General features: G+C 40.3%; 1 protein-coding gene across 1 annotated transcript in view; it reads right to left on the bottom strand.

The window, feature by feature from the left end:
• Window positions 1-20,488, bottom strand: part of TENM4 (teneurin transmembrane protein 4) — a 653,831-nt gene that overhangs the window by 395,474 nt on the left and 237,869 nt on the right. The window contains exon 4 of the mRNA XM_082052895.1: window positions 2,658-2,946. Coding sequence (XP_081909021.1) covers window positions 2,658-2,880 — 223 coding nt within the window. The 5' untranslated portion in view covers window positions 2,881-2,946. The remainder of the gene's footprint in view (window positions 1-2,657; window positions 2,947-20,488) is intronic.

Genomic DNA, 20,488 nt, shown 5'->3' with positions numbered 1-20,488 from the left:
TACTCCATGGCATGAGGTAGTCGATGAGCTTGACCTAAGTTATAAATGCAGGGAAGCAGCATCTCCCCAGAGACTTCCAGTTTTTAATTTTGTGCAAAGCCAGATAGCTTTTAAACCATCCTCCATGGAGTACTGGAAAACATCATCTTTTGGTTTTGCTTGCACGTTTCTGTCCCTGATGGCGAGTTCCACCTTCCCCTGAAACAAGCCACATTCAGCATCACCAGACACATCAATGTGCAGTGTGACTGATCCTCTCCAGTAACAGCAGCTCATAAATTATGAAAAATGACTGCTACAATTAACTGAAAATCAAATTTATTTGCAATAAACAGCAGGAGATGCATCGATTTTCATATTCTATGCTCACTGTTGCCTTTTAAGCTGGAAGAACTCAAGTCAATAAAAGGAAGATAATAAATATCTAAGACTTTTTAATTCAGATCTGGTCTATTTTTTCCCGTGCTGACTTGCACGTTTGCTGGCACTCTTACTCTAGCTAAAACCATTTAAATGCTGACTTGTTTATTTACTGAATTTATTTGGTCAATTTGAAATGTTTCCCTCCCCTGCCTTCCAAACCAATGCAGGAGAGAAATTCACTGTGCCTTGTTGATGTCGAGCTGGATAATAAGGCTTGGTTTCAGTTGGCACGAGCCCAAGAAGCACCACAAAGTGAGGTCCATTCATGGCTTTGTGCCAGGGAAAACGTGGCACAGAAAATCTGGGGTAATTGTTGACAGTCTGCAGGCCAGTCTTGGGACACTTAAGATAAACTGGGAGAAAATTATAAATGGAAAAATCAGTTAGTGGCATATCAGAAGTAGAACTAGTGCCCTGACATTGTTAATCTCAGTTAATTTCAGCCACTTAGATGAGTGATTTTTACTATTTCTCAGTACCCTACAAAATTTTCCTAGGGAAGTATGAACTCGTGTATAACAAATTTATACTCCCTATCAGTAGTCTGGCTTTTCTTATTTATCTTTTGTGGCCTTCTTAGGAGAACTCCGTGGACCTGCATGGCCTCATAGACCCTCAGGTTGAAAACCGCTGACCTGTACTAATTCACATCTATCCTGCATGATGAATATATTGTATGAAGTGAGCAAACTCAATGACCTAAAAGGTTTCTTTTTCTTTATAAGCTCATGGATTCCTTAGAGAGGATGAAGTACTTCAGAGTTGCTAAGAGGGAAACTCCTTTTATGATTGCAAAGTATTACTTACAACGTCTATTGGCTCTTTTGATAATTATTGCCTATTGCAGTTATCCTGAAATACAAACATCAAATCCATGTGCACAAAGATACTTCTGCAAGTCATTTTGCTTATGCATGCCTTAAAGATGAGTCTTGCACCAAAACCACAAGTTTGTGGTGTTTGAAGAATGAAATTAAGCAGCCCTCAAGCTAAACAAGTGCAGTTGTATGCATTCCTTTGGGGAATCAGCTTCTCCAAACTGCTGAGGGTGTGATCAGAGCAGCCTTGGGTCAGCTATTTTATGTTCATTGTCTGGAATGCTGCCTGCTCCATCTGACTCACTTTGCCATTTTATGCTTTTCTTGATGGACTTCTAAAAATAATTTATGTGAAGCCCTGCTGGGTTTCTGAACTAAGACACTTGTGTCTCTACAGAAAAATGAAGATGAGACAGGAGAGGGGCCAGAAATCTACCTCACGTAGGCAACAACAGCAGTGAAAATATAACTGCACTAACTTCAGGCTAGCGATAAAAAGAAGAATATCTGGAATCTCTTATCAAGACTGTGGAGCCCATGCTGAACCTTGAACCTCCACATCTTCACAGCTGCTGTGACCCAGGTTGGCTAACTGGACTCCTATAAGTCCTAAAAGTAGTTATTTACCACTCCTCTAATATTGGAGCATGTCCCCATCTCAAATCTACATCCTACAGGACATCACCCCAAGGGTGATTTGTCCCATTTGCAGTTCAGTTGCCTCCCTTCCTCCAGGCTTCTTGGGTTTTGCTGTAGCCCAGATGGACAGTGTGGACAGTGGCACTGTCCTTTGGTTGTCTTCTGCCTCTGGATTGTTGTTGACTTCCATCATGACAGAGCAGGCACATGACACAGTGAAAAGGTCTTCTGGGCAGGTAGGGACTTTCCATGCCACATCAGCACTGTGCAGTGTGTGCACAGGGGGCCTGGTCTCATGGTGGGATGTGATGAAGGGCTGTTGCAAGCAGAAAGACTAAGACACAGAAAATGTGTCTTAGTAGATGCTAAGAAACACAGGCTAGTGGTATCACACTTGAGAGTGAAACAATCTAAATATCTTTACTTTGAGGGTTCCAGAGCACTGGAACAGGCTGCCCAGAGAGGTTGTGGAGTCTCCTTCTCTGGAGACATTCAAACCCACCTGGACACATTCCTGTGTGATCTGCTCTGGTGACCCTGGTTTAGCAGGTGGGTTGGACTGGATGATTTCCAGAGGTCCCTTCCAACCCCAACCATTCTGTGATTCTGTGACATTGGTTTGCACACATCCCATGTGCAATACAATGAAGATGTTCATTGCTGCTCCCTTTCTTTATATCTTGCTTTTAGCCTTGAAGTACTTCAAAGGTTGCCTCCCACACAGCCCCAGCTCTCAGCTCACCCTGCTTACAGCAGAATCTGCTGAAATGTGCTCACCTGCTCGACAGAATTCATCGGCCTCCTGGTGCACCATGTCTTTGACCCGATTGCTGTAGGTCAGCCTGGAGTCTTGATCATAAGCCTTCAGGGTCTCGCTGGAGCTGTAGGACTTTTGGGGTGCCTTGCTGTCCTCACTCTCGGCTGAAGAGCTGGTGTAGCGGCGCTCAGTGTCGCGGCGCCGAGTCAGAGATCGATACGGTTTCCTTTCTTTTACATCCATGGCACCCTTGTCTGAGTATTCAACATTAAAATAATGACGTCTGTATGGTGGTCAGATTGGAATAACCTGAAAGAGAGAACAAAAGAAATGGGATCTAAGTTCACACCTTTGGGCACCTGAAAGCTAATTTGCTTTCTTTGTACATTCCTGCAAGGAACAAAAGAGAGATTATTTAACAGACTGTAGGAAAACCCTCTTATAACAATTACCAATGGAAAGCAAGTCTCAATTATATGTGAGTCATTTAATAATTGCCACAGCTAGCGGGACACATGCACTCAGCAACCTGCATTGGTCTGAACTCATCACGCACTTGGGGATTTGAAACTGATGGTGATTTTCTGTGTCTTCTTTCCATGGGAAGTGATTCAGACACCTCCAGGAGGCACGTATTCGGTACATCAGTCACCTAATCTCTGGGAAAGCAGGCCATGCTGAAATGTGTCTATTTGGGCAGCCAGAGGACTTTGGAAAAATGCCGTCCTATAGTTTTAAAAGTGTTTTAATAGATCGTGAGTTTCGAAGGAATGAACAAAAGAAAAAGAGACAGCGTAAGAAGGCAAGTGGGAAAGAAAACAGAAGAAAGAAGAATGAAGAGGGGAGATATGGATGGAAATCGGATGAAAATGTCTTCCTATTCAGAGGGCTCATCTTTACTCAGCTGGAAAGAGTTGGGAAAGTGTAAATAAATGATAGTGCTCTGCTTCATGTAACAGCATGGCCTGGGATTTATGCCTGTGGGAAAACCAATGTATATATACACAGGTATGCAGGCATACACACCTGCACACAGAAAAAATTGATATCAGAAATGAAACATGCATTAAAAGTGGTTTTGTCAAAATAATTAATAAATTGTTTTTTCACTTTAAGTCTATTAAATGCAACAGAAGGCACAGGAAAAGAAAAAAAAATTGATTACTTACAACAGGGTGGTAAAATATGTATTAAAATACATAAACTAGTTTATGAGGAAAACTACTGATAGAACTTATAAACTAAGCCTTGAAATCTGTAATTACAGGCTGAATTTCTTGTGAACAGAGTCCTCCTGGCCTCTAAAGAACAGAAATCGGGTATCTAAATGCCACACCAGGATATTATTGTTTACTACCAGTACTTAAAAACAGAAAGGAAGAGGGTCAGAAAAAACCTGTCAATCCTTCTTAGCAAATAGGTATGGAAATGTATTGGCAAGGACTGAATCACACTCTGTTGGCATTTCTCTTTTGAAAGGCTAAATCCTGAACATAGTAATGAAATCTTACTCCTCCAAGACTCTTAGACCCCAGACTTGCTTGAGATGCCGTGCCCTGGCTTTGGTGCAATAGTCGAGAATGGATGCACACTGAGTTTGCAGGTTGGTGGAAAGGGATGTGGTGTAACGTAACATTGGTGGCTCTCAAAACGATGAGCCTGTGAAGGATGGAAGACACTTAGCACAGGTTCTGATTACCTGTGGATCATAATACTAAAGCAGAAGCTTGAAGACAATACTTTATTTTTAATTTCTCACTTGTCAGGCTGTCTGGCAGAAGCATAACTAAGCATATTCCCAAGTTGAAGAGTGACTGCACAAGAGCTGCAGGATGGCTGTGAGATAAACCTGCAGCTGGGTAAAGAAAAAGATGGTCCCGCTATTTCTGCAATTCTGACTTTGCTAAGACTGCTCTGTGGGTTTTGTCCCTTTAACCTCCAAAATGAACTTTGCAATGACAGAACCCAATTTTGACAACTTGTATGGTTTCTGTGGCACTCTTTCTGGAAATTAAGACACTATAAAGAAAGAAAAAAATCCACTTAATTCTTTCCCAGTCTATTCCAGTGATGGCAGCAGACCAAGTTCACACTCCCTATTTGTCAGCAAAGCGCATATGAACACAAATGGAAGAATGGGGAAAAGGGAAATTTCTTATAATTAAGCTTTACTTAAGCCATAACAGAGATTTGAGCCCCACTTTGGTTTTAAAGATGTGTGTAAATCCACTGAACTCACTGACTTAAATTCATTTTTAAACTATGTAAGTTCAATACAGTGAATACAAATGGAATTACTCACTGGCCAAAAATTACACACATTAAATGTTTCTCAGAGTAAAGGCCTGAGAGGTGCAAAAACTAAGGCCTGAATCTAGAAGCAATAGTGAAGGAAATGGTGTTATGCTAAGGACCAGTTTAACATAGTAATAGCATGTAAGAGATTTACCAAATTTTGGTAGATATTTTGCTGTATCGAATCAAAAATATCAGTACTTTAACACTGGAGAGAGGTAAAACTTATAGAGTATCTTTTTTTGGCTTTAAAAGTAGTGACTTTATTGAATTGGTTTGTCTCCTTTATACCATCTCTGTTCTTGTGAAATCCTCAAAAGGAGCGGGTTTGTTATACCTTTTAATAAAACACCTTAAAACAGGCTCCATCACAATGGCGCTGTAGTAAGAGCTGTTATAATGAACACTGAAATTGTGGTTTATTGTCACAGGGGATGGAGATAGCAAAATGTGAGTGAGAAGCGCTTGCTATATTCTATAAGAAAGAAATTAGGTGGCTTCTCTCCATCCATGAGTATTGCAGCAATTCCTACCAAAGGCCAGTCATTTAAAAACCCTTTAGTGGGAGAGGCACAAGTGCCAAGAAAACCTTTCTGCACCGTTAGAACCACAAGGCACAAGCCGGGTCTGTAATTTTCATTAGTAACCTTGCAGCTTAGGAAATGGCCAAAAAACTATCAGGAAATTGTCTGAATTCCCACCAACTGAAGGTTTTTCTTTTCGTAAAGGAAGGTGCTGAAAAACTGAAATTCCTCCTACAGTTCATCAAAAATAGCCCTGTAAATTTGCACCATTCACATACACATTCCTCTATAACAGGGCTTCAATTCCCAATTCATTCAAGTCTTTATAAATTTAACTCTCCTCAGCCCCATTTTTTTTTCTCTCTCACTGCTTGTAAGGAGACACTTTTCAACCAGAAAGGTCACCCCCAAAACACACAATGAATTTTATATATATATATATATATATATATATATATATATATATATTTTTTTTTTTTAAGGAGGAGTTGTTGCATTTAACTGACTTAAGTAGGTTTCCAGCACCTCTCCATGAACATGCAGTTCTTGTCATCTCATCTCATTTTTATGGCCAAATTCCCAGATGGTTTAGATACCTTGCCTTCAATGGAGTTGTATTGTCAGGGAATTTGCCTCATAGTGTTTCTATGATAGATTATTATTTTTTATCTGCTACTCATTGTGTCTTGATTTCATTTCTGCTACGATTTCATCCATGCCATCAACAAGTCACATTTTTCCTGACTTCTCTGGCACACAGCGAATACAAAGAATCACGCTCGTCTCAGTTACATACTCAACTACCAGTTTCTTTCCGCCTCTGCTTCTTGATTACTCCTCATAATTTTAAAAGCTTCCACAAACTTGCTGGACCTGATATAAAAAAAACAAAGCTTCTAATATTGTCCTTTCCATGCCTTTACTTCTTCTCCCTTCATAAAAGCAAAAAAGGCCTTTTGCTTTGAGCCGTTTCTATTTGGAAAGGACTTTCTTGTCCTATAATGCAATGTTTCTGGCTCAGTTTGATTCTTTCATGATACTGCTGATTGCATAAATTATCAAATTTCATCTTTTTTGTTTTCCTCCAGGTCGATTAATGGCAGTAGCCATTCTTATTTTCATCAGCACTCTGAGCGTACAGTCCCAGCTGGATCACAAGCTGGTTTGGAGTACGATTCACAACAGAAACATCCTCCGGGCTTTACATACTAAACTCAGAAAAATCCCACTGACCCTAGAAAGGGATACTTGCATGCTAAAGCCTATAAAATCAGGCTCCTTGACATAGTTATATATTTCAGAGGTGTGGGACTCTTTTCGCATCCTTGCAGATATGTCAAGAAGCGGAACAGTTCTGGTGCAGTAGTGCAGTAAGCACAATGCTTATTTGCAGCTCTTTTTATTTTGCTTTTGCTTTGGTTGGCTACCAAGTAATCCTTTTTATTATGTTTTATCCTGTATATCTATCCTCCTCATTCTCAGTTCTGTTGCTTTTTGTTGCTCTTCGGAGCTTTGATTAACCACACCAGCTTTGTGCTGCAGAATCGCACTCGGTGAATGGCAAGGGGAATGATTTATTTTCTGAGTCACCACTCAAAAGACAAACTTCCATCAATCAAAAACCAGACAAGAGAGTGTGACACTGCAAAGCGATATGCTAGGAGGCACTTACAGCAAAAGGGACAGGTGGTCTTTGATAGCTGGCTTACATTGCAGGTCACTAATCACAGAGATTAGCAGCCAGGTGATAGACAGCACCTGTACTGGGAGGCAGCATGTCATATCATCCAATTTTCTGTCAAAATGTGAGCGTTTAAATGGTAGAGAATTCTTTATGTCTTTCCTACAAAGTTATGGCAATGGGGTGATGAGAAACCCGGAAGCATGAAATATCTTGCCTCCATGAAAAGGTGAGCATGGATCCTGGTGGGTCGATTTGATCCATTTTTGTGCTGGAGGAAGCAAAGTGACTTCCCATAGTCATTTGTTTTCCTTCACGAAATTGCCTGTTCAAAAATACCATGGTCTTACTTGGCGAGGCTTTTTTTCTTGTCTTCTTAAAGCAGATCTTCCCCTTCCACTGCTTAGGGCAATTGTTTTTCTCTAGTTTTTATTGCCATTGCCCTTATAGAATGAGCACAGCCACTGAATACTGAGCAGCAAGCTGGATTTTATTTCCATCCTTTGAGCTCCACAAATTGAATCGTTAACTAAGACCTAATGCTGGTAAGTCATGAGCCAAGGATCTTTTTCTTCACGTTATAGAGGGGGAGATGAGGCATGGGAAGTCACAGTGACTTGCTTAAGATGTGACAAGAAGAAAGCAACAGAACTGAGAGGGGAATCGTGATCTCCCAGACAGAGTCTGATATTGAGCCCTGGATTTTTTTGAGAGTCAAGTCACGTAAGCACGGCAAAATACTTAATATAAAAAATCTTGGCCAATGCATGTCTGAAATATTTGTGTGAGAAGAGCGGTATGAACCTCAGCTATTATTAACAAGATGCTCTTTCATGTTTGGGTACTGTGCTTCAGTCAGAAAGACTGTGGAGCACGTACAATTCCAGTTGTGTCTGACCCGTGAAATCCCACGGTGAATGATGAAAACCCCACTCAGAGTCAAAAGAGAGACAGTTTTTCACCACATTGTACCTTAATTTTCTCCAAAACAACAAATATTTGTGTCAGACCAGCAATGTTATTTGGGAAGTTAGCTCCAACTCAGGATCCTAAGATGCAACCAAAGATGTTGTCAGTTCAGATATTTAAATGACTTTGTGGCTATGATTAATAATGTCCTGCACCAAGTTAAGTCATCACTGACATTTCACATCTTATTTGAAACAACACGGTCCACTGTGACAGTCTCCCCACACTTCCATGAGGATGCAAATGGCTGGTTTGGGGCTCCATATTCTGCTCTTATGACATAAAATGTTGAACCTGGGAAATCTTATTTGGCCATTTCCATTTGTCCCCTCAAAACTGTGACATCACCTGCCATTCCACTCCTGATCTAAAGCACAAAGTTGAATGTTCTGATGTATTCAGCACATATTTAGGCATGTACTTAGGGATTCAAATAAAAATTATATTGCCAGGTGATCAGAGGCTGCAATGATCTGATGTTAGCACATACACAACCATGGCTTAAACAGCGTGATGCTATTTACCAGCTTTCTGGGAGATTCCTCTATAACATAAAAGACTCCTGTGTTTTTTATTAAACTTTAAGATTCAGATTTATAAGAGGTTCAAATCCCAGGAGGACTTTGTAGGAAATAAATTAAGCTGTAGGTATAACATCCTCTCACATTTTTGGCAAAGGATTTGGAAAGAAGCAGGCACAAGAGAGAAGAATGAAGAGTCAAGTTAACTCTGCTTGGCTACAACCCAGTGCTCAAAGAAACGTAACAAAAACTCCCTTTTCTAGTCTGAACCACTAAGCCTTTCTTCTACTGGTAAGAGACTTGCTAGGCAGTTGGTAATGTCCAGTCCAAAAGATGTGGTTTGTGACCTTTTTGTGAATAAATCTAAAACTGCAACGAGCTGGAGGCCCATAAAAGCTTGAAACAGTAGTTGAGGTTTAAAGTATGGCAGGAAAGTATAAAGAGGGCCAGAATGCAATTATTTTGATTATTTCTGGTTTGAAAGCCCCTAAGTCTTCCCTCATGGGCTGTGGCATTTAGCCTGTGCTAGGGGAAGATTTTGGGGCCAGAATTTTAAGAAGTTTTCAAATATTTTTGACTACTATCAGCAGTTTGCAGCTGCAGTCATCAGAACCCTTCTCTGGCTTCCTCCAAAATGGAAATTACTTTGGAAACAACCTTGTTTTTATATGGAAATATTCTTTATGAGTCTATTTGGCTGTTCTCAGATGAAGTGTCCTTCCTTCAGAACCTCAATTTAATAGATACCACATAAAGGTAATTAAATAAGAAATGCAAGAAGAACCAGCCTGACCATGTAGAGTGATTTAGGTTTAAACTGCAAATTTTTCCTGACTCGCTCTGTCAGACTCAAGGTTTGGGTGCCAGACATCCACAAACTGGGTGAAACCAGCCTGGGTATCAGCAAGTCCCGGAGTGAGAAGGAGTTTGTGGCAACAAATGCAGGTAGTCACTGAATGAACCCCACTCAAGCATTCCCATTCTTCCTCCATCACCCACTATCTGCTGATTTGGACTTTTACCTGGGATACAGGAGACCAAGATTTAAATCTTTAGTCTGAATCAGAGAAGACAAAATCTTGAATGAGTCTCAAACATTCCAGGTGAAAATCCAAGGCACAGGCTTCCTCAGTCTGCCTAGGGGAGGCTTTTTCCTCCAGAAAATAAAAACAGAGTCTATTTTGCCTTCTGAAAAACAGCAAAATGTATTTGATAACCTCTGTTCATGTCCTAGACAATAAGACCGGTACAAGGCTCACTCAGGGTGGTAAAAAGGCTTCTTGGGTAAGCTTTGTATCTAATTCTTTGTGGTCTGCCATGGCCTACAAGAAACTTTTATTATAAAATGGCAGCACATATGAACATGTAGCAAGAATTCCAAGACAATTCCCATACATATCTTGTGTCATTTAAATTCTTCATCCCACCATTTGGTGAGAGAATACCCACGCCCAGATACACTCCTTCTGTATCCATGATTTTCTGCCCAGTGAACTGAATGAGGAAAATACATATCTTCATTGCCCTTGTATGGACACTATGCAGTCAAAGGCAATGTTTGATTTCTGTGAGCTTCTGAGAAAAATAGGAAGGAACAAAGGCTCTTATCTGCATATATGTATATATATAAATATACACACACATGCGCGAAGGGGAACTAGCAATCTTGGTAGGGCATCAGAGGCCAGCTGAACTCTTTTTTACACAGGAAAACTTTTCCCAGGGTTGTGCTCAAATATCTGACTATACTCAACAGCTTCATGCCTATTGTGTGCCATGCAGTTGTGTCTAAATGTTGACTGTCCTCTGAAGAGCTCCTGAAATCACGCACAGGACGATGATTGCACTGTGTCAGACCGTGGGACCATCAAACCCCGTATCCTCTCTCCCAGTGCTGTGTGTGCTTTGGAAAAGCAGAAGGGAAAGTGATTGTGAACAGTGATTTTAAGAATAAGGTTGGTCCATCCCCTCGATACACTTCCAGAAGACTGGTTGTTCAGCAAGTTTCCTAGCTGGACCATTGGGTTTGACAGTCCTTCATGGACCTTTCCTCTGAGAGTTTGTCATATCCCCTTTGATGGTTAAATATTTTTGGCCTTTGCAACAACCTGTGAGTAGTTTCCTAATGTGATTAAATACTGTGTGAAAAAGCACTTGTCTCCTTTAAACTCACTGCCTTGACTCTTTCATGGGGATATTGATGAGCTCACAGCCCTTTCCATAAAAAAAAAAAGTTTTAAACCCACACCCACTCTCAGACATATCTTATTTATCACTATTATGCATTATTTCTGCTCTCACAGAAGCAAACTGAATGAAGGCTGGGAGTCTTCCACAACAGAAGGCATGTCTGCATTTTCTCCCTGCAGTCACCATTTAATCCTCCTTCTAAAAACATCAACACTATCAGGAGTTGCTGTATTTGCTGCAGGAAAACTGAGAAAGACAATACCATTGGTAGATGACGTGTAAACCATAAACCTTGTCATGTATCTGTATCCTTTAGTAAAAGTATCACCTTGGTGAGGTGCTCATATGTGAAACAGAGCTTAGACCCCACCTCCTCTTTGACATCCTTTTATTCAGCCCAGTGTCTGAGCTGTTCACAGGGTGACAGCTTGAATTGAAGGAGTAGTGTAATTTAAACCTTAGAATATCTGATTTTTTTTTTTTTTTGACTTGTCTGTGAAATAATAGAATAATAATTTATGCTTGCACTGGCTTTCACTACTGCAATTGAATGACTGGGGATGTCATAGTGTTGTCGCAAAACCAGGTGTGCAAAAAAGCCAAATTTAGCACACAGAAGTGAGATATTGTTTATTACAGAGTTGTATGAATCTGGATGCTGGAATAAAGCCAACACACCAGAAAGAAGAGTAACAGCCATTATATACAAAACCTTGTCACTACATTCCCGTCCTCAAGACAGTCCTAAAAAGCCAATTTGCTACACATTTGCTTATTAGTTACATAATAATTTTAGCATATGATGAGCAACAAACACCTAAAGGACACTTTATCCAACAGTCTCAAGATATGTGTTAAAACAAGACTCATCTAATTGTGCAGGCCCCAGAATGTCTAAACCTGCAATCTCAGTAGTGTCTGTAGTTTCTGATTAGGTGTTTTGTAAGTCACTCTTATCTTTGTTAAAGGAGCAGACTGACTAAAGGTAGAGATGATTTACATATCTTCAGGTTAACAATTACAGAGAGAATTCATTCTTTTCAGTGGTAATGACTACAATAGGATCAGCTGAATTTGGAGGAATATGCTCAAAGGTACACTCAAAAAACATTGCTAGGGACATAATGGTTTTATACCCAACTATTTATTAACACTATTTATATAGACACTCTGCAGACCTTTATGACACAGAACTTCCTGCAGCAGAGGGAAGCTCTTACCAAAACAGGCAGGACAAACGACATTTGGAAAAGAATATTACCATCTCTCTTTTGCAGGTAAAGTATCTTGTCCAGATCACTGGATTCAAGTAACTAACACCCAAAACTCCTGCAGGATTAGTCAGAAGGCCAACCTGTCATTGTCCTACTACAGTATCCTGTGTGAAATTGTCCCTGCTCTTGTCACAGATACTGGAGTACCAGGTGATTTGTCCTGGCTTTCCTTCAGCAGGGAAAGAAACAAGCCTGTTTTCTCGTTCTGATAAAATCTCGCAAAGAATTTGACTTCTAACTAAGTTTATTAAAATATGAATTATCTGTCAAAAGACTGCAAAAGCCCATGAATTGATTTCTGATTTTCTATGGGCTTATTTTAGGACTTCTCTGTGAGATAATCAGCGTACATTGAGAGATGCTAGAGATTGATTAATCAGTCTAACCCCTACTGTGCCCAAAGCTTAACTTTCAATTACACATCAAGCTTATGCAGTAGGCAGTATATTTTTCTTAGGTAAAATGCCTATGTGGGGAAAACAGTGAGATAAAAATAGTAAATTTGAAATAGAAAATAATTACTATTTGTTGGTTTTTTTTTCTTAAACAAAGGGCTCCCTCACCGGAATAAGAAGGAGGGATATCACCTCTAAGAAGAGCAGATACAATCCCTTTTACAAAGAGAACTTCATCTGACATCCCCACAAATCACTGTCTGCTTGACACTGACTACAGCCTGTCAAGAGGACTTACACCTCACTGCTGGGTTGCAGCTCAGTCCTGACATGTACTGGTATGAACCTCCAAAATAGACCTCAAAACACTCTTCCAGATGTATAAATGCTGCAGGACTGCAAGGTGTACTAAGGAGAGTACTTAACAAGGTAATGATAAGTGATACTGCAGCTCAGATGAAAACATAAAACATTAAATTTATATTAGCCTTCCAAAATTTTGCTTTCCTTGTCCAAAGATATTAGAATAACATCAGGGGTTTGTTTTTTGTCTTTTGTTTGTTTAATTGGTTGCTTGTTTGGGTTTTTTGTTTGTTTGTTTTGGTTTGTTTTTTTAAGACATAGGGTAAAATTCTGATTTGTGCTTCAATTGTAAATATCCATGGCAGGGTGAACAGGCTACCCATATAAGTAGAATTTCTCTCACCTAATTTTTAATATCAATCCTGCAAGTTTCCAAAGTGAAACTAGTCACACTTGATTCCTTCTACAATCAGTGAAGAAAAAAAGTCATTTCTAGGGCAAGATTCACTAAAAAAAAATGTTGTAGATATCTATTGCAGACATAGATAAATTATTACCTGGAAGTGACTTTCTCTTTATTGACTCCAAGGGGATCCTAGGTTGACTCATTCAGGAGTAGGAGTCTAAATTTGGCGGGATTAACCACACTGCAGAATTCTTCATTCATATGGGTGCATGATTGTGAGATGAAGTGCTTTATCCAAGTTCAAAATGGAAACTAAGTTCTGGATTATTGCTACTAAGGTATAAATTAGTGACTAAATGATAAGTTATTCAGTTTGCCATGGGAAAACATTTTGTATATGACTTTCTTTGGCAAAATAGAATGACTTTTTGATTCATTCTTATAATGAAGATGAAGTTTTTGTATCATTTAACAAAATGAATGGAAAGGCTCACTAGTCTGTTGAAAGAGAGCTTTGCTATCCAGCTTGAGGAATATTCTGTAAAAAAAGATGTTGTGGGAAGAAAAGGGAAAAGCAAATGAAGGAGTTGGGGAGGGGAGAAGTCAGCTGAAGATGTAAATGGATATTCTTAGCCATACCTTTAATGAGTAGTTAGACTAAAGATTAGAAGTAATTGAACTAGCTCTCAGTCAACAAAAGATGCAAATAGATTGTAAAGCAGAGTAGGATTACATTAATTTACACTAAACCAAGAGTAATTAGTTAGTGTTTGTGCAGTGCTTAGAAAGCACAAAGTGCCGTATAAATGTTAATTATTACTATATGTTTCAAATAGGTGCAACAAACAAGATATTTTGTGTGTCTTACAAGGTAAAAGGCAAAAAAGCGAAACTCAATAACAAGCTCCACCATTTAACTGAGACGTAGCAGGGCACATTCTGGAAAACAGAGTCTTATTCAATGGCTATCTCTGAATCGTGAACTTTTCAGTTGAAGTCATAAGGTGACTTTCTGGAAAGTCCATCTTCTGGAAAATGAAAAAAAAAGAAAAACAGAACAAAATAAAAAGCTAAAACAACACCCAAAACACTAATGCTAGATGCTTATCATGGGGCCACTATCCCTGCAGTGTACTTTGTGCATTTCTGACCCTGTACAAGGTCAGAAGTCAAGAGAATTTAAGAGATCAAGGTTTAAGTAGCAAGTGAACCATCTTCATTTTGGCCCATGCAATTGTTCCTAAGATGGCGAGATACTTATGTCCACTGTTGATAAGCAAGAGTCTGGGAAACAACACCAGTTTCCTTATGCTGAGCCATAGCACTAATTTATTGTGTGATCCTGGACAAGGCATTTAACCTTTTGGGCTCATTTTATGAAAAACAGATATAACCATTCTTAGCTGTTTCACAGCCAAGTAAAGGGTCTTGTTTGATGCTTTTAAGCCTGTCATTTCAATAAATAATCTATGAGACATGTATCACTATTAAGAAGATGACCGAGAGAGTCTAGGAGTCTAAGAAGAAACTTATTAGGTGACATCATACAGTTTCAGGATGGATTCTAGGCCATGACATGCTAATGATTTACAAAGATTATTAGGCTCGTTGGAATCATGGACATAAAAGAATTCTGAAGTAAAAAGCTTATCTGCTTTCTTGCAATAAATTCTTGACCCAATTTCCTTCCTACCTTGGCAAACTCTTGCAGAAAAGAATGATAAATAGCAGGGGTCCAACCACTTTGTATGTTTTAAAACACGCAAAGCATAATTCAATTTAAAAATTAATTTATATGAAAGAAACATTTTGCCAGGATATGAGCTAATAAAAAGCTATATTTAGTGCTCACGGTTTTCAAAGCGGTATACAAATGTTAATTTATTAGCTAACAATTATATCTGTAAAGAAGGAAGTGATACAGATGGAGACAGAGGAGACAGAATATCCTCAGTCATAAGCTCCTGAAGCCAAATGTCTCATTCCACGTATCATTGCCCAAGTGAAGCTGGATCAATGCTTACATCTGTTGGATGCAAAAATCCGCAGGAAATCCAATTGCCAAGAATCCTTTAAACATAAGTTTGTTTTTACCAAAGTTCAGGCTCCCGGGTTTGAAAATGTCAACCTCGGTGGAGGAATGTTTCCACATTTCAACGTTTCTGATGACAAACCCAGCTTGAGATGCTCCCTCCTGCTAGGACTCAGCCACCCTGCTGCTCGCTGCCTCCCTGGGGACACTGATGCAGCTGTTTGTAAAACCAGACCATAAGCAGATCAGGGAAATGGTTTGGAAATAAAAAGAAAAAGAGCCCTTATCTGCCAAACCCTTACCTTTTTTTTTTTATTTTTTTTCAGCCTCCCCCAACTTGAATTGGGTTAGATTAAGATCAATCCAGTTTTATAGTGTGGTTTCATGAGTAGTTGAACTGGCTCAGACAAGAGGGCAGCAGACTGGGGCGGGAAGGAAAACAGACTGGGAAATGCTTTTCCACCATCTGAACTGGAGGATGGAACCATATCCATTTTACATCACGGCATGCAATACCTCCCCTGATCTAAAAAATCTGTATTTCTGTTCTGTTTTCGAGCAGTAGAACAGGGTGTTTCTAATAACCCTTCTAATATATCTTTTCCAGCTCTAGCTCCTACCACCCATGATCAGATGTACATTTTGTAGCTCTGAAAGATAATATCGCTCTGTTTCTGCCAAGAGAGCTGATGCTGCTTCGTGGAAGTTGCCTTGCTGAAACCCTTCTGCTTCACGTCCACACCTCATCCATTTCTGCTTGCTTACAGACCAAAGTTTCTGTGTCTTTAACTGGAATTTCTGTTAATACTTCATTCTCTCTGCTGTGTCTTTACCACGCTTTTTTCAAGAAAAGCTGAAAACTGTCGAAAGCAAAACAGTCAAATTCAGTCAGCATTTTCTACCTCTTTTTCTTGTCTTTTACTTCAATTATTGGTGTCCCGCATAGGAGAAATAAATGGAAAAAAAAATAATTAGATCTTCCCTACTGCCTTGGAACTTTTTGTTTTGTACATCATGCTGCATGTAAGCTATATTCTAAGCAAAGACATAATAATTTTTTTTCTCCCTGTATTTCACACTGGAGATGAGTGAATTTGTTGTGTCATCTCCTGATTGACATTGGGTTTTACACCAGCAATGGCTCCTGTGAACTGTGCATCTGATGCAAAGCCCATTAAATTACATGGAAGGATTTTCCATTCATTTTTCTTTGGGAGTAAAATGGGGCTTTATACGTTCGTGTCCCTGTATGGGACCTTTTAACATTCACATTTATGGTATGGGCTGCACTGCATCATATTTCAGCCTCAAAAGTGTCAATGCTGAGGATGAAAAGGAATAAAATTAAGAAATTGGAGTCTTTTTGGAAATCTCCTTTCCAGACTGAACCAAAGTGAACCTGTGAAGAAACATATAAGAATGTGTTTTGCTGATTTTTTCAGATGTAGCCTGTGACCTTGGGAACCTCTGATTTGCAAGGATCTCCCTGAGGACCTTCAAGAGGCACTGTGTTTGATGCAGCAGGTATTTCTCCCAAATTAGGCTCCATTCTGGAATTATAAGCATAGTGCCTACTATAATTAAGACATTTTGAAATTTTCATTCCATAATTATATGTAGCTGGGGTCTGGGTCAGCCTCATGTTCAAGCTGTCACTAAACACGTTCAATGACTTGTTGGGTCATTAGGCTTATAAACAGGTTGAACCTAAACACTGGGACCTGTGCATTTAAGCTGATTTCTTGGGTAGGCAAAGAGATATTTATATTTTCATTTAGCTTGAGTGATACCAGCACCTGCCACTCGCTCTAAACAGAGAAGTTAACCCATAACTCCCTCTGTCAACTCGTGTTGACGGAAAGCAAAGCAGATAAATTAATGGCTCCCCTGAGAGGAGCCAACGGAGAAGACTCGTGTAAACAAATACCGCACAAAATACAACTGTATTAATGGGAATGGAAATGAAAGAGAAAATGCCTCTCCCAGTCCTTGATAGGCACATCAGGCTGGAGGTGGAGGCAAACACCAACAACAATGCTAAAGGTGGGGAATATACATCAGATGCTTCAGAGCTCATGCGATGGCAATTAGTGCATCCCCAGAGCAGAGGAAAATATTTGAGCCCTGCTGATGACAATCATTGTGGTGTCTTTGGAGCTTTCTTGAGTCTTGTGGATGTGTAACTATGACCCTTGCTCCTCTACATGGGCATGCATGTAAAGTCCTGATGCTGGCAAATGTGCACCATAATGGTCATTAAAAGCAAAAGGAGGGGGAATATGTGATTCTTTAAAAAATCTGTTTTGCTCTTAAGGGAACACAGAGGCTGATCCGTTCTCCTTGGCTTCTTCCCTCATCTGAGAGTGGGTTCGGTATTTTCAGTCGTTCTGTCCCAGATGTACTGGGGCCGTGGTGCTGTGGCATAAACTGAAGATAATTCAGTTCTTTCCTCTTTCAAGGGTTAATATCGAGACACTTAGCTATCCTGGTGAGGGTAATCTTATAAAAAGCCAATTCTGCAGGTCAGTTAAATGCACCCTAGTCTGGGAATAAATCTAAATAAGTAGGAGACATTTTCCCCCTGTCTCTGTGATCTTCCTCTCTCAAATCTCTTTCTCCTCTATTCATGGTGATAGGAAACTCTGAATTTGTTTGTTTTTCCTGCGACTACTTTTGAGTGGTCCTGGGCACCACATGGTTTGTACAGCTCACAGTCTTCCAAGACAGAGAAATGTTTGCTTAAAAAAAAAATTAAAGTAAAGACTCCCACACTGGCTGGTCAGTTTTACTTATGCGTGTCTCTTCATTCAGATAATACAGGCATCTGTGGGATTCTCACCAGCTATAAAACAATTGCAGAAATGAGAATAATTCAAATCCATTTTTACAGATCAGACATTCAATCTGGTTCACTGCTGCACAGTGGAACTGGGCATGGGGCAGCCTGGATCTGCTGCCAGCCAAAGCTATGGGCTGAGGGAGGATTTATGAGAGATAATAATGCTGTGTTTAGGGTAAAGGTATGTCCTGTGCTCCTCTCACCCTGCTGTCCTGGTCAGAATTGCACCACAATTCCCATCTGCTTTGCATCCCCACATGCTGCAACAACTGGATGGAGAGGGTGTGAAGATTTTAGCCAGACTGGAGGATCTTAAGGATCTTTTTGCCTCCCTCACACCTCAGTTCATCCAGGAATGTGGAGGAGAAGCCTGTAGCTGAGCTTTGTCAGCTGAGCCGAGCTTGTGTTAGGCTACAAATTGTAATTCCGGGAAGGATGTGTGTAAAGGGGGGACGAGTACAGCATCAAAGCAAAGGAGCTGTAAATGGAAATGTTATTCACATGTGTTTTACCTCCTACCCTGGCATTGTTTAGTGTCTGTGAGCTGGCTTGGAGTGAAGCCAATGAGTCAAACAAGTTTCTCTGTGTAATTACATGCTTAATGGAAACAAGCAGAGGTCCCCATGGCCTAGATTTGGAGAGGATTGTTTCTTAAGTAGTTGACTCTGAGGAAGAGGGAGGAGGAACACGCAGAAGCCAAGGGGATGAAGGAATGTTGGAAGAGCACCAGTTGCGGTGGAAGCACATGGCTTAGGGGCTTTGCTCTGCTCCTCGTCCCACTCCAACAGCAGTCAGCAGCTGTTTTGGCACCTCCTCAGCCAGTATATAAAGAGCAAGATGTGGCACCAAGTGGTCACCTTGCCCTGCTGAGGGTCTGCCAGCTGCAGGTGTGAAAGCACGCGGAAGAATTGATGCCAAAAACAGAGACCAGGGGTGTGACCAAGGTGATCTGTCCAGACTTGTGAAGACATAGAGTATTCCCTCCCCAGCCCATTTTTCCACATCACCCTTTCCTCTAGAGGTTGATGGACCTATAAGGGCAGCAGTAATAAATAAAGGTGCCTACCCTGGAGCCTCATTGGTGTAAAGTCCAGAGTAATAATTCAATTTATTAACCCTGCATAAGCTGGGTTGGCATGAGGATGGCAATGGCAGGAGAACAGGCAGAGAGCTGGGCTTGGTAATATTTTAAGCCCCTAATTTTATACTGCTGTGCAAAGATGCTCTCACCAAGATGGCTTTGCATAAACGTACGGGGAAGGGGTGTTAGGATCACAGGCAAACACTGCTGAGATCCTGGCCTAAGGCGAACATGCCTGTGGCTCTCTTGCTTCATGCTTTTCAGCTCACATTAGCTGCTCTGTATTGGAGCGGGCAGCTGTTTCATGGAGGAAGGAGAAGAGAAGGTGCAGACCATGTATCTGACGCCAGGATTTTGGAAACAAGGTAGAAGTGATGGGGAAGGGGCAGAGGCAACAGCTGGGATCTCAGTGTTGGGCTCAGGGTCACACCAGCGCTGTCTCCTGTAGGACTGCAGAGGGAGAAACTTAAGTAGTATATCAATTACGTCAATATTACTGACGAGTCTATCTGTGTTCCTTCCTTGGCCAACAGCTCCCACCCCTTTACTGGCCTAAGTTTGCATTTTATAAACCAACATGAGAACTATAGCAGCTTTCTATTTGGCCCAGGGTTTTATATAGGCTAAGGCAGAAATTAGAGCATTTCACTAAGACATAAGAAATGGCCTCAGTAATTTGTAAGTTTGGAAACAACTATAATTAAACTTTTTTAAAAAAAGCAAATAGCAACAATAGCTGTAAATGGCTTTGATGGTTACATTTATGACTAAAGAGGAATACTGATAATGTGTTGGTTCTCAATCAGATTTTTCACCAATCTAATCTGGGAACAACTCTACCAAAATCGGAGACACAAAGGAGGTATCTACACAAGTAAATGAAATATTTTATTACAGTAAATAACAGTCTGGGACTGTTCCCTGATACGGAGGCCAGCTGGCATGCAGAAGCCTTCATCTATATAATAAAACCTCCTCGTATTCAAAATAGGGTAGATGTAGTCTTCTGCCTTTTGGGACTGGTCTCTGGCCCATTTTGACACCTGAACCATGATCAGAAAATATTTGGCCCAGGTCAAAACATTGCCAGGAATCTCTCTTAGTTGTTGTTCAGCAGTTATTCAACAATAATTCCCTGGTATTCCTTAATTTACTAGCACAGACAGAGCCAAAACTGCAGCTGGCCAAACTGTAAAGAAATAGGTACCTCCATATTTACAGTAGTCTGTGGATTCTTTTGCAAAAGAAAACGTGTTCCTTGTTTTGATTGTAAGGTAATTATGCAAGCCATGAAATCAGTGGGATCTCCTGCTCCTTAACCCGTGTTAGCATTGCCTTATG

The sequence above is a fragment of the Streptopelia decaocto genome (genome assembly GCF_964273445.1).
Source record: "Streptopelia decaocto genome assembly, chromosome: 1".
Lineage (NCBI taxonomy): Eukaryota > Metazoa > Chordata > Aves > Columbiformes > Columbidae > Streptopelia > Streptopelia decaocto.
Note: the sequence above shows the minus strand (reverse complement) of the source record. Positions and strands in the feature narration are given on the sequence as shown.